The following is a 14,316-nucleotide window of genomic DNA, read 5'->3' as shown; positions in this document are numbered from 1 at the left end:
TTACTGACTGTCTTCTTCCAGCGTAGAAAAGAAGGATAATGGACAGTCACCATGTATCAGATGAAACCATCGAATAGATCAGGGAACTAGATCTGGAGATTTAGCGTTGTATGAGCTTGTGTTTGAGAATATTTGTCACGAATGTTGTATATATGTATTTGTTTTCATCACACAATAAATAAACAGCTACCATCACCCTACCGACAAGTAAAGTACACAGGGTATGGTTGTAGACATTACCTTAAATCGGCTACAATGAGACTGGATGTGGCCAGTCGCTACGATAGAACATTGCTTTGCAGCCTGGCTGTGTGAATTTTACGAGAGGCAGGAGACATACCTTGGGTTTGACGGTCCAGAGCTGCCTGGGCAGAAGTTCTACCGGCAGGTGGCTCTTGATCAGCCTCGGCGATTTGGAGTTCTTCACGATGTCGATGAAGTGCGTAGGCGGCTTCTTGCGGCCCGTGGCGAGCGACGACAATCTGGAAAACATACGATGCGTCCTAAGACTGTCGTTGAGCATGGCTTCCGTATCTGGAGGGAGGTCAAGAGTTGATGGAAAATAAAAGCAGCGTATGTCCCCGTATGGGAATGTATGCTTTCTCAGGGAATTTCACTGATGAACTCGTCTCAGCGTATGCACCTGTTGCATCACCCCGATACGTCGTCCAGGTATGTTGCTACTCTGATCGTTCCTGTACCTTTGGGATGGTCACCCCTGATGTTGTTTGAACACACAGTTACCACGAGCGCTACGTATGGGTAGCACGCCGAACTTGAATGGATTGCAGCATTTTGGTTGAAAGTAAAACACCAGTAGAGCGAGCATCCGTCATGCTGCGAAGGACAGTCCCGACTAGTGATCGGATATGCAACATCACATCACGCACAGAAGTCTTGGCGACCATGACTGTTGCTCAACGTGTGCATCGGGGACAAAGTGATGTGGTGTGGACATGGAATCGGTCCCAGTCGACAGGTAGTGTTCAGGACTTACACAGCAAAGGCCGTCCATGACCGACAGGTGCACAGAATGGTCGACAGCAACGACCTTCCAGTGAAGGGAATCGTGGGATGAGTGACCCAAAAGTGAATATGGCGTTCGAAGAGCCTACCAGACGTCATGTACCGAATCGAACTACTTTGTGACGATAGCATGATGCGAACCTCCATTCTCGACGAACATGGGAAGCACCATGTCCTACACAACAACACCATGGACTCCGTTACAGATGGGCAAGAGATTATGCACAATGGATGCCCCAGGATTGGCGTAAGGTGTTGTTCACAGAAGAAACTCGGCTCTGTTTTTAACCTTGTAACACTATTACCGATATTATCTACGAGGGTAAGTCAATTATTATCCGCAAAGTAGTTACCAAATTTTATTGTAATCAAATAGGAAACTTAGCAGAACATCATTTTTCGACATAGTCTCCTTGCGTTTCAACGCACTTCGTTCATTGTTGTACAAGCTTCCTGATGTCCTCATAAAAGAAGGTTCTCCGTTGAGCTGCGAGCCAGGAATGCACCGCTTCTTTCACTGCTTCGCCCGAGGCAAATCGACGGCCCCTTAATGCCTGTTTGAGTGGAACAAACAAATGATAGTTAGAAGGGGCAAGATCGGGACTATATGGAGGATGATCCAGTACTTCAAATTTGAGTTTCTGGAGCGTTTCAGCAGTGTGGGCAGCAGTATGCGGACGGGCACTATCGTGCAACAACACAATACCTTTTGACAGCAATCCTCGGCGTTTGCTTCGAATTGCAGGCTTTATCCTGGCAGTAAGCATCTCACTGTAACGTATAGTGTTTACTGTTTGCCCCTTTCCCCATAATGTTCCAGTACTGGACCTTGTGCGTCCCAAGAAACCCGTAAGCATGTTTTCCTGCCAACGGTTGGGTCTTGAACTTTTTCTTGCACGGCGATTTGGATGTTTGCATACTCTGCCGTTGACTCTCCGGCTCGTAATAATGGATCCATGTTTCGTCACCAATAATGAGCCTATCTAAGAAGTTGTCCCCCTCGTTACCAAGGCGATCCAAATATTTTTTGCAGATGTCCAAGCGCATTTCTTTATGCAACTGTGTGAGTTGTTTTGGTACCCATCTTGCACAAACTTTATGAAACCCAATTCTGTTGTGGATGATTTCGTATGAAGAACCGTGACTAATTTTCAGACGATGTGCCACTTCGTCAACAGTTAATCGTGTGTCCAAAAGAATCATTTCACGTGAACGCTCAATGGTTTCTTCATTTGTGGCGGTAAACGGTCGTCCGGCTCCTTCATCGTGCGTATACCACTTGTGCGACCATTTCGAAAATTTACAATCCATTCGTAGACACTCCGTTGTAGCAAAACACTGTTCCCGTACTGAACCGAAGGTCTTCGATGAATTTCGGCCCCTGATACGCCTATCGACCACAAAAAACGGATCACTGAACGTTGATCTTCTTTCGTTCAAGTAAACAGTGGAGCAGCCGTGATTAACAGCACGGCAGCGATAACGGAACTAACCTAGCAGCTTGAACATTGCAAAGATATAACAAGAAATAAACAAAGCAGGCGCCATCAACGTAAAACGATTGTACTACCAAAATATAACTAAATTGCGGATAATAATTATCAAACATCTTTGTTTGTTTTTACTTAATGTAACTTCTGCATAATCATGCTCTTCGATGTAACATGTAAATGTTTTATTCATTGTTTATAATAATTTATGTATCTGTAACTAATGTAGGCATGTAATGTCAAAAGCAATGTGCTGTAAAATAAATGAATATGTTATATTTTACTGGTTCATGCGTAGGGAAAGTAGGATTGTATTCACGAAATCTTGGAGGGAAGTCCCTCCACAACGGAACAGGCTAAGCAGGAATAGAAAAGGTTGATCTGGCGGTCGTAATGCGAGGTTGTGTGGTATGAGTCAGTCGATAGCTAGCACGCAAAGAATGTACATCTTGTGAACTGAAAGAAGCGAGAAGAACTGCCAGATTATATAATACAGCCTCGGATACGGAAGTAATACGGCTTATTATTCGTGACATACTTAGGTTAGCTATGTACTATGAAAATCCGACGCTAAGGAGAGAAATTTCGGAGCTTGTTGCACAGGAAGTGCCATGAATACTTTTTCCGCCATTTGTTGAATAGATCGACGCTGCCACCACATTCAGATCAAATTATCAGTTGAGTAATGTATCATTGCATGGATCAATTATATGGCTTCGTTTTCAATAATAATTTGTCGTTGTGTAAACTTTGTGTTGAGCCACCGTGTTTTATTCTTAAGTCATTCACCTAGGTAGGGTCCTATCCCAACTGTTACGATAAGCCCGAGTATCCCAATTTATTGAAATGAAAAGCAATTGTCTTCCTTAAAAACTGATGAACTTTGTGCTGTTGTAAAGTATATAATTATTTACTGAGCATAAGTTTTGAAATACCTCAAGCAGATTGAATTAATGAAGATTTAAAGTTTCATCAAAGTACAATTACTAAGAGAAGATTTAAAGTATTTATTTCTAAGATATTTTTTAAATTAAATAATAGTGTTTACAATTTCATGTGTTATGTAATTGCAGTGTTTCTCATTTTGTGTTGTGACTAAAATGTTCAGCCTCTATCTGAGGCTACTGGTAGATTAGTTTCTGGGTTCTTCTGCTAATGGTTTTGCCAGATTTAAATTCCATATTACAATAACATCAATCAAGAATAAGTAACTGGCCACAAATATTCAGACTATACTACATCCAAGATCACATGTTTCACTTGAGCTAAATAATATCAGGAAATGAATGTTTCTTGAGAACGCAAAAATAATCAGTACAAGAGACACAACTGCTTCATAACTGTTTCAAAAGTAGTAAATTCCTATAATTAAACTAACAAAAGAACCTCTTGCCCAAGTCACTGGTGCTCCACCATCAGTAAGCATTTTACCTACAACTGTAATCAACTTCCTACTGTAATGTGTATATAGTAAGAGTTATTGAGAACCAGTTGTCGCCTAAGCATGTTGACATTCCTTCTGTGTAGTTCAGGTCAATTCACTGGTACATTACTTGGTAAACTGCGCTACAGTCTTGTAACTTGTCAGAAAAACAGAAGTTTAATATCAAGTAACGTCACCCCACACAGTTAACTTCCTCTGTGAATATGCTAGTACTGGGTACAACTTTGCCTAATTAGGCTGGCGACTGTTTCTTTTTACATAATTATAGTTTGCTCGATTGCACACAGCACCTTGGGTCGATTCTCGTTTATCTTGCTACTGCTTCCTTTCAATAGAAATCTTTAGGGAACAACATTAGTCCAATACCTTACCATTACACATCGTCACTGTTACAAAATTAAAAATCCTCTCATAGGTGTAACATTATGAGCATATTGCCAGCCCGGGTCGCCGTCCGGTCTAACGCACTGCTTTCCGGGCAGGAAGGCGTGCCGGTCCCCGGCACGAATCCCCCCAGCGGATTAGTGTCGAGGTCCGGTGTGCCGGCCAGCCTGTGGATGGTTGTTAAGGCGGTTTTTCTGCCTCGGCGAATGGGGGCTGGATCCCCTTATTCCGTCTCAGATACACTATGTCGGCTGTTGCTGCTCCAACACTGTCTCCACGTACACGTACACCATAAATGCTCTACTACGCAAGTATTGGGGTTACGCTTGTCTGATGTGAGACATTCCTGGGGGGGTCCACTGGGCGCCCAACTGCACAGTAACCCTGGGTTTGGCGTGGGGCGGCGGTGGGGTGGGTGGACTGCTGTAGCCTGTTGTGGGGTTGTGTACCACTGCGGGCTACGGGGGGGACGAAGCCTCTCCGTCGTTTCTAGGTCCCCAGTTCCACACAGTACAATACTATACAATGGGCATTTTACTGTTTTAACAGTAACTGATAGTGTTACAGTGCATGCAGAATACCGTGGCGGCTAGATGTGCAGAGGGCAGAACATGCGTCGGGAGAGCGGTAGTGGAGGCGGTTATGGGCAGGCGTTGTAGGGAATATGCCGTGCACTTAATATTTACATTTCCTGTAAATATTATGTGGGGGAACCTGCAAGTCCACACTTGCATGGTGACCATTCAAAAAAATCTACTGTCACCTGTGCTTTCGTTAGTACCTAAAAAGAATTTCGTCGAAAATGGAGCGATTTATTTTCGCCTGGATTGGTAACCATTTGTAACTGTCAGAGAAGCATCATGAGTGACGTATTTCGACTAAAACCTACACATTTCTCTGGTTTTCATGTTGAAATTTGCTTCTTTTGCCAAAACACAGTGGAGTTCACACAATCTCACCTCACTAACATGTTGTGCAGATGCAGTTGCAAAAGAATTTTGAAAAAGTGATTTATTGAGTTTATTAACTGGGGAACTGAGGAAAAGTAAGGTCAGTGGCGTATGAAAAAGCACATTCTCGGCGGAACATAGACCTGTAATATCCTCAATTATGTTGTTCGAAAACATTTATTTATCGTTTCACCACCTACTGATGATCCTTAAAATTGCATTCTCTCATCGAAGAAGTCTAGTATATGGAATAACACTGCAGATAATGCAGTTTTGCATAATAATCGTTCAGCAAAATACTTTCCTCTTTGCATGCTATCATTTGCAAAAATCTCATTTTGATATGTCAAACCGTTTATGAAATGTGAGGAATGTTTTGAATAATTCCTTCTGGTTTTATCGCTGGCGCTGTGCGATCGCTAATAATGTGCTACGTCAGATCAATTGGCTCCAGATTGGTGGCGGACAGAGACCTCCAACCAAGTCTGTAGAGACCTCCAACAAAATCTAAAGAAAAATTCGATATGTTAGCTAAATTTCATACGCCGCAACATATTATGTAATATGCACCAAACGTGAAATCGTAGTGACCTCTATTTTTCATTACAAACTTTTTCGAATTTCACGCAGCGTCTTACGTCTACGTAAATATCACAATAATTGAGGAGCAACCAATCAAAACGTATATTGTCCATCTGTGGACATAATTGAGTTTGATATAGTTTCCGGTGGTATTTTACGTGCTCCACATGACCCACCAATCAGATTGCGCCGATCTGTATTTTGCAACACCGAAAAAGTATCTCGAAAATGAGCGGTTAAAACAAATCGTATATATTGCACATGATTGAACGAATGAGAAATTATAACGCCCACCATTTACGTTTCAGTTTGTTTTTGTTTCATCTACTTTGGAAGTACTGTGAAGTTTAACTTTTGTCAATGCTTGCGGCTGTTCAAAGCTTTAGTCGGCATTGTTGCCTTCTGGTATTGTGTAACAGCGTTTTAGCAAAATCGTTATTGTTAGCAGTGCATAGCAGCAGTATTCTGTTGTGTTTTGCCTGTGCTGCGTCCTATGGATTTAGAAGAGGGAAGTGTGGCTGCAGAGGAAGAGTGTTAAAAATCATTGAACAAGAAAAATAATGAAGAAGAAATCAAAAAGAGAAGTGGAATTTGAAATCAGGTAAATCTTCTGTTTGTACCTTCTGATTAGAAAAATAGAATTTGTTTCTGTAACATTCATCAGTTAATAATGCCACGATAAATAGCACTTTCTTATTCTTTTTGTGCTTGATATCGTGATAAAGATCTTCATTTCATCAATTTTGATTCCAACTGCCAACATAGAGAGGGTCATTTTAATTGCTGCTCTATCCCAGTAAAGGTTCGGTGTTTTCTGTACCAAATAAAAACCACGAAACTCAAAAATGTCGAATCCTCTGGATATAGACAGTCCAAAGCGTCGGCGCATTCGCGGAGAAAGCGCCAAAGTAAAACCAACAGCTGTCACAGTGAAATATCACTGGGGATTTAATACAGATTCGCACTATTTTTTATTTTAATTTTTCTTCTTAATGAAGTGTAGCTTTGTACCGATATTAAACAAGAAATGATGTAGTAGACTCTGGAACACTTGCAGTTAATGTTCCAACGTGCCAGACTAAACAAAGAGCATTATTATTTCACAAAGTTAAGAAGTAACATTGTCACACTGACAAGGGTTTTTGTATACTGCAGGAGAAATCAGAGGGTGAGAAATTCATGTATGTGCTGAATTTTTTCGGAAACTCTTTGGTACTGGACAAACAAGATTAAATACCAACGCGAAAGGAGTTGCATCTGGGGAGGACTAACAGATAAAAAAGGGGGGTGATCATAAGACTGCAAAATATGAAACTAAAAAAAATCACATGGTAGGATTCTTATCAAAATTGAAAGCCACCAAAGTCATTATAATAGGAACAAAGGGCAAAGATTGTATCTCTCGTGTGAATTAAATATAAACAAGGTTTTAAAATTATACAACAACTGAACAGCAACAGATCTCAAAGTTAAAAAAAAATCATTCTTCACCAGAATTTTCAACTCCAAATTCAATTTGGGTTTTGGTTCAGTTACCAGCGATAGATGCAGTTATTGCCTTAGTGTGGTGCTTTTGCTTGAAATGGAAAATCCGCATTACTGTCTTGTTCTACAAGCTCTGGAGTCTCTTTACGGCATTACTCCAGGCAACGCTTGCGTAGTCCATCATTTGTCGAATATACATACCGTACAAAGCGAATCCGTAGGTAATGCAAAGCTCAGACTTTTAATTAACGAGTGGGTACAGGGCTTCGAACCTCTCGGAGGTCTTGCTTCGCACATTTGCACCTGTTATTGCCACATGAGGGTTCGATCGACTTTCACTCCGGGACACTTCATGGCTGTAGTGCATTGAATGGGTTCACCAAATGGGATGATTTCTAGGGTGTCTGGCTTATGGCGCTTAGTGATAATTATCTACTGGCTATTTGTGGCTTTGGAAACCAACACGGCATACCGATGACCTGTGTTCCAATGAATGGCAGACAAGCTGCAGTCACCAGTGTAGAGCTTGTGGCTACCTGCTTCTGGTGACTATAGCGGTGTTCTCTGCGTAGACAGCTGGTATTATTCTAAACTGACTTAAGTACTGTGCCGGTCCTTGAGGCGCCACATCTCTGATGACTCACAGTCAAATCTTATCAAGATCTCACTGAATATTTGAGCAGCTGTTTTTAAAAACAGTATTTCATTATTTGTAACTGCATCATCTGTGAAACGTTTGAGGTTACTGTTAATATCATCTGCAAGTTCATTAATATACAACATCAATAAAAAGGTCTCATCACACTTCTCCGGGATGCATCTGAAATTACTCTCCATCCAACATAAAGTGCTTGGTCCTAGCTACCAAGAAATCCTCAATCCAGCCACAGATTTCGCTTGGTATTGCATACAATACTACTTTCGACAATAACGTACGTTGTACTCAAATATTTTCCGGAAGTCAAGAAACACTGCATCTACAGGGTGTTTCGAAAATGACCGGTATATTTGAAACGGCAATAAAAACTAAACGAGCAGCGATAGAAATACACCGTTTTGTTGCAATATGCTTGGGACAACAGTACATTTTCCGGCAGACAAACTTTAGAAATTACAGTAGTTACAAATTTCAACAACAGATGGCGCTGCAAGTGATGTGAAAGATACAGAAGACAACGCAGTCTGTGGGTGCGCCATTCTGTACGTCGTCTTTCTGCTGTAAGCGTGTGCTGTTCACAACATGCAAGTGTGCTGTAGACAACATGGTTTATTCCTTAGAACAGAGGATTTTTCTGGTGTTGGAATTCCACCGCCTAGAACACACTGTTGTTGCAACAAGACGAAGTTTTCAACGGAGGTTTAATGTAACCAAAGAACCGAAAAGCGATACAATAAAGGATCTGTTTGAAAAATTTCAACGGACTGGGAACGTGACGGATGAACGTGCTGGAAAGGTAGGGCGACCGCGTACGGCAACCACAGAGGGCAACACACAGCTAGTGCAGCAGGTGATCCAACAGCGGCCTCGGGTTTCCGTTCGCCGTGTTGCAGCTGCGGTCCAAATGACGCCAACGTCCACGTATCGTCTCATGCGCCAGAGTTTACACCTCTATCCATACAAAAGACAAACGCGGCAACCCCTCAGCGCTGCTACCATTGCTGCACGAGAGACATTCGCTAACGATATAGTGCACAGGATTGATGACGGAGATATGCATGTGGGCAGCATTTGGTTTACTGACGAAGCTTATTTTTACCTGGACGGCTTCGTCAATAAACAGAACTGGCGCATAGGGGGAACCGGAAAGCCCCATGTTGCAGTCCCATCGTCCCTGCATTCTCAAAAAGTACTGGTCTGGGCCGCCATTTCTTCCAAAGGAATCATTGGCCCATTTTTCAGATCCGAAACGATTACTGCATCACGCTATCTGGACATTCCTCGTGAATTTGTGGCGGTACAAACTGCCTTAGACGACACTGCGAACACCTCGTGGTTTATGCAAGATGGTGCCCGGCCACATCGCACGGCCGACGTCTTTAATTTCCTGAATGAATATTTCGATGATCGTGTGATTGCTTTGGGATATCCGAAACATACAGGAGGCGGCGTGGATTGGCCTCCCTATTCGCCAGACATGAACCCCTGTGACTTCTTTCTGTGGGGACACTTGAAAGGCCAGGTGTACCGCCAGAATCCAGAAACAATTGAACAGCTGAAGCAGTACATCTCATCTGCATGTGAAGCCATTCCGCCAGACACGTTGTCAAAGGTTTCGGGTAATTTCATTCAGAGACTACGCCATATTATTGCTAGCATGGTGGATATGTGGAAAATATCGTACTATAGAGTTTCCCAGACCGCAGCGCCATCTGTTGTTGAAAATTGTAACTACTGTAATTTCGAAAGTTTGTCTGCCTGAAAATGTACTGTTGTCCCAAGCATATTGCAACAAACGGTGTATTTCTATCGCTGCTCGTTTAGGTTTTATTGCCGTTTCAAATATACCGGTCATTTTTGAAACACCCTGTATGTATGTGACTGTCTTCCTCCATGCTATGTTGATAAAGGCTTTTTTGCAGTATCAGTATCAATAAAGCGTGTTTTACAGTATCAATCAGCGCGTATGGCAAGTGTCCACCTGAAATTATTCATATTAAGTATAGTAACACAGACAATGTTTGTATATATTACGTTAATTTCTGTTTTGAAACCTACAAATACGTGTGTTTGTTCTTTCTTATGTTTCATGAGCGGCGCAGCAGTTAAGCAGCAGCGGAAGAAATCTTCCACTTGGGCTTCAATGATGAAGTCGCCGGGCGCAGACTACGGTTCAAACCCGTGTCCAGCCACCCTGATTTAGGTTATCCATGATTTTCCTAAATCGCGTGAGGTAAATGCTGGGATGGTTTTGAAAGGGCACGGCCAACTTCCTTCCCCATTCTCCACTAATCCGATGGGACCGATGACCTCGCTGTTTGGCCCCCTCCCCCAAATCAACGAACGAACGAAGGAAGGAACCAACAGACCCAGACGTCAGAGAGCCGACAGCCAAGCGCAGCAAGAAGATGCTGGAAACTTCCCTTAGATGCTGTAGCCTATATTTAAAAAAATGAAATTACGTTTCATAAACGAAGATGTAACGTTGTAGCTTGAGTCCTGTGTCAGAGTTCGGTGTTAGGTGTTCTCAAAGAGCCACAATTGATACAATGAAATACTTACGTAGTAGTCATCTGTCTATGGTGTTACAAAATAAAACGTTTTGTGTCTTCTAAAAAGAAAGGTGTCAAAGAATTAATGATTTTGGAAATTGATGACTCCAGTTTATTTATACTGAGATGTATGTGTAGATCAGGGAGAGCGGTGATTTTTACTGAACGACAATTTATATACCATACGACGCTCAAAGAAAGTGGTGTTTAATCTCTGACTTGTCGAGCATACGAGAGGTGATACGAACTGCGAATCTAGGAATGATTTTCAAAGCATAATGATCTGATTGAATATGACGGATATATTTTCGTCGTGTAGAGCTACCCGTACTTAATAAATTTCAAACACGCACTGAGAATATACTTAACCGGTTTATTACTTGGTATTACAGAAAAAGACGCACAGTTGCTATAGGTAACTTGTAAACAGCAAAAACAGTACCCAGGGAACAGAATAAACATAAAAAGAAAAGTTATAACTCCAAGGAGTAGGCAACAACGTTATTATGCGCTTCAAGCGACGGATTCAAACTTGGCGGTTTACGCCATTCATTTTGTTGCCATGCAGTCACTGAATTCGCGACACAACTGTATCTATGGAAGGCGTAAACGTAACTAACGTGTGCGGACACAGCAGTCGATGTGAGTAGCGGTCGCTACAAGTATATCAATGAAGCGCTATCAATTTACTCAAGTAGAGCCTAAATTGCACACAAATTACATAATTAAAAATTTCCTGCATTTTAGAATTTTAATAAGCTTACCACAGATAACTGTGGTTACGGATCTTGCTGTTAACAGTCATCCTTGGTTCTAGTAGTAGCGGATAAACTAATAGAAGAAGATCTTTGGTTTCAACTTACGTAATTACGCCAAAACGTAATTTTTCTGAAGTCTTTAACTATTCGGTGCCCACAATTCGACCGCTAGAACGGAATGAACCTTTCTAAATAATAACTTTACTGATCTTCGGATATATAGAGGTGTCTGCAACATCCAAATTACAATTCAAACGTTCAAAATAACTATTTACAACATTTACAGGCTAAAAGGCGGAATAATTACATATATCACGAAATCTTTAAATCGTGTTACAAAAAATTAATGAATAGTTCTTCTAACATTATTTATGATACAAATTGTCTTTCTGAATCAGATTAAGTCTCCAGTTTAAACGAATATTCTCTGTTGTTGTTGTTGTGGTCTTCAGTCCTGAGACTGGTTTGATGCAGCTCTTCATGCTACTCTATCCTGTGCAAGCTTCTTCATCTCCCAGTACATACTGCATCCTACATTCTTCTGAATCTGCTTAGTGTATTCATCTCTTTGTCTCTCTCTCCGATTTTTACCCTCCACGCTGCCCTCCAGCACTAAATTGGTGATCCCTTCATGCCTCAAAACATGTCCTACCAACCTATCGCTTCATCTAGTCGTTGTGCCACAAACTCCTTTTCTCCCCAATTCTATTCAATACCTCCTCATTAGTTATGTGATCTACCCATCTGATCTTCAGCATTCTTCTGTAGCACCACATTTCGAAAGCTTCTATTCTCTTCTTGTCTAAGCTATTTATCGTCCACGTTTCATTTCCACACATGGCTACACTCCATACAAATACTTTCAGAAACGACTTTCTGACACTTAAATCTATACTCGATGTTAACAAATTTCTCTTCTTCAGAAACGCTTTCCTTGCCATTGCCAGTCTACATTTTATATCCTCTCTACTCCGACCATCATCAGTTATTTTGCTCCCCAAATAGCAAAACTCCTTTACTACTTTAAGTGTCTCATTTCCTAATCTAATTCCCTCAGCATCACCCGACTTAATTCGACTACATTCCATTATCCTCGGTTTGCTTTTGTTGATGTTCATCTTATACCCTCCTTTCAAGACACAGTTCATTCCGTTCAACTGCTCTTCCAAGTCTTTTCTGTCTCTGACAGAATTACAATGTCATCGGCGAACCTCAAAGTTTTTATTTCTTCTCCATGGATTTTAATACCCACTCCGAACTTTTCTTTTGTTTCCTTTACTGCTTGCTCAGTATACAGATTGAATAACATCGGGGAGAGGCTACAACCCTGTCTCACTCCCTTCCCAACTACTACTTCCCTTTCATGTCCCTCGACTCTTATAACTGCCATCTGCTTTCTGTACAAATTGTAAATACTCTTTCGCTTCCTGTATTTTACCCCTGCCGTCTTCAGAATTTGAAAGAGAGTATTCCGGTCAACATTGTCAAAAGCTTTCTCTAAGTCTACAAATGCCTTTCCTTAATCTTCCTTCTAAGATAAGTCGTAGGGTCAGTATTGCCTCACGTGTCCCACCATTTCTACAGAATCGAAACTGATCTTCCCAGAGGTCGGCTGCTACCACTTTTTCCATTCGTCTGTAAAGAATTCGCGTTAGTATTTTGCAGCTGTGACTTATTAAACTGATAGGTCGGTAATTTTCACATCTGTCAACACCTGCTTTCTTTGGGATTGGAATTATTATATTCTTCTTTAAATCTGAGGGTATTTCGGCTGTCTCATACATCTTGCTCACCAGATGGTAGAGTTTTGTCAGGACTGGCTCTCCCAAGGCTGTCAGTAGTTCTAATGGAATGTTGTCTAATCCCGGGGCCTTGTTTCGATTTAGGTCTTTCAGTGCTCTGTCAAACTCTTCACGCAGTATCATATCTCCTATTTCATCTTCATCTACATTCCATTTCTATAATATTGTCCTCAGGAACATCGCCCTTGTGTAGACCCTCTATATACTCCTTCCATCTTTCTGCTTTCCCTTCTTTTCGTAGAACAGGGTTTCCATCTGAGGTTTTGATATTCATGCAAGTGGTTCTCTTTTCTCCGAAGGTCTCTTTAATTTTCCTGTAGGCAGTATCTATCTTACCCCTAAGATAAGCCTCTCCATCTCTACATTTGTCCTCTAGTCATCCCTGCTTAGCCATTTTGCACTTCCTGTCGATCTCATTTTTGACACTTTTGTATTCCTTTTTGCCTGCTTCACTTACTGCATTTTGTATTTTCTCCATTCATCAATTAAATTCTGTATCTCTTCTGTTACCCAAGAATTTCTACTAGCCCTCGTCTTTTTTACCTACTTGATGCTCTGCTGCCTTCACTATTTCATTCATCAAAGCTACACATTCTTCTTCTACTGTATTTCTTTCCCCCATTCCTGTCAATTGTTCCCTTATGCTCTCCCTGAAACTCTGTACAACCTCTGGTTTAGTTAGTTTATCCAGATCCCATCTCCTTAAATTCCCACCTTTCTGCAGTTTCTCTTTTAATCTACAGTTCATAACCAATAAATTGTGGTCAGAGTCCACATCTGCCCCTGGAAATGTCTTACAATTTAGAATCTGGTTCCTAAATCTCTGTCTTACCATTATATAATCTATCTGGTACGTTTTAGTACCGAGCGAGGTGGCGCAGTGGTTAGACACTGGACTCGCATTCGGAAGGACGACGGTTCAATCCCGCGTCCGGCCATCCTGATTTAGGTTTTCCGTGATTTCCCTAAATCACTCCCGGCAAATGCCGGGATGGTTCCTCTGAAAGGGCACGGCCGACATCCTTCCCTATTCCGATGAGACCGATGACCACGCTGTCTGGTCTCCTTCCCCAAACCAACCAACCAACCAACGTTTTAGTAGCTCCAGGGTTCTTCCATGTATACAACCTTCTTTCATGATTCTTGAACCAAGTGTTAGCTATGATTAAGTTATGCTCTGTGCAA

General features: G+C 41.6%; 1 protein-coding gene across 1 annotated transcript in view; it reads right to left on the bottom strand.

The window, feature by feature from the left end:
* Window positions 1-14,316, bottom strand: part of LOC126424621 (luciferin sulfotransferase-like) — an 85,647-nt gene that overhangs the window by 39,138 nt on the left and 32,193 nt on the right. The window contains exon 4 of the mRNA XM_050087358.1: window positions 341-482. Coding sequence (XP_049943315.1) covers window positions 341-482 — 142 coding nt within the window. The remainder of the gene's footprint in view (window positions 1-340; window positions 483-14,316) is intronic.

This window comes from Schistocerca serialis, chromosome 10 (assembly GCF_023864345.2).
Source record: "Schistocerca serialis cubense isolate TAMUIC-IGC-003099 chromosome 10, iqSchSeri2.2, whole genome shotgun sequence".
NCBI classification, from domain to species: Eukaryota; Metazoa; Arthropoda; class Insecta; order Orthoptera; family Acrididae; genus Schistocerca; species Schistocerca serialis.
The sequence above is the reverse complement of the archived record's forward strand: the minus strand, read 5'-3'. Positions and strand labels throughout refer to the sequence as shown.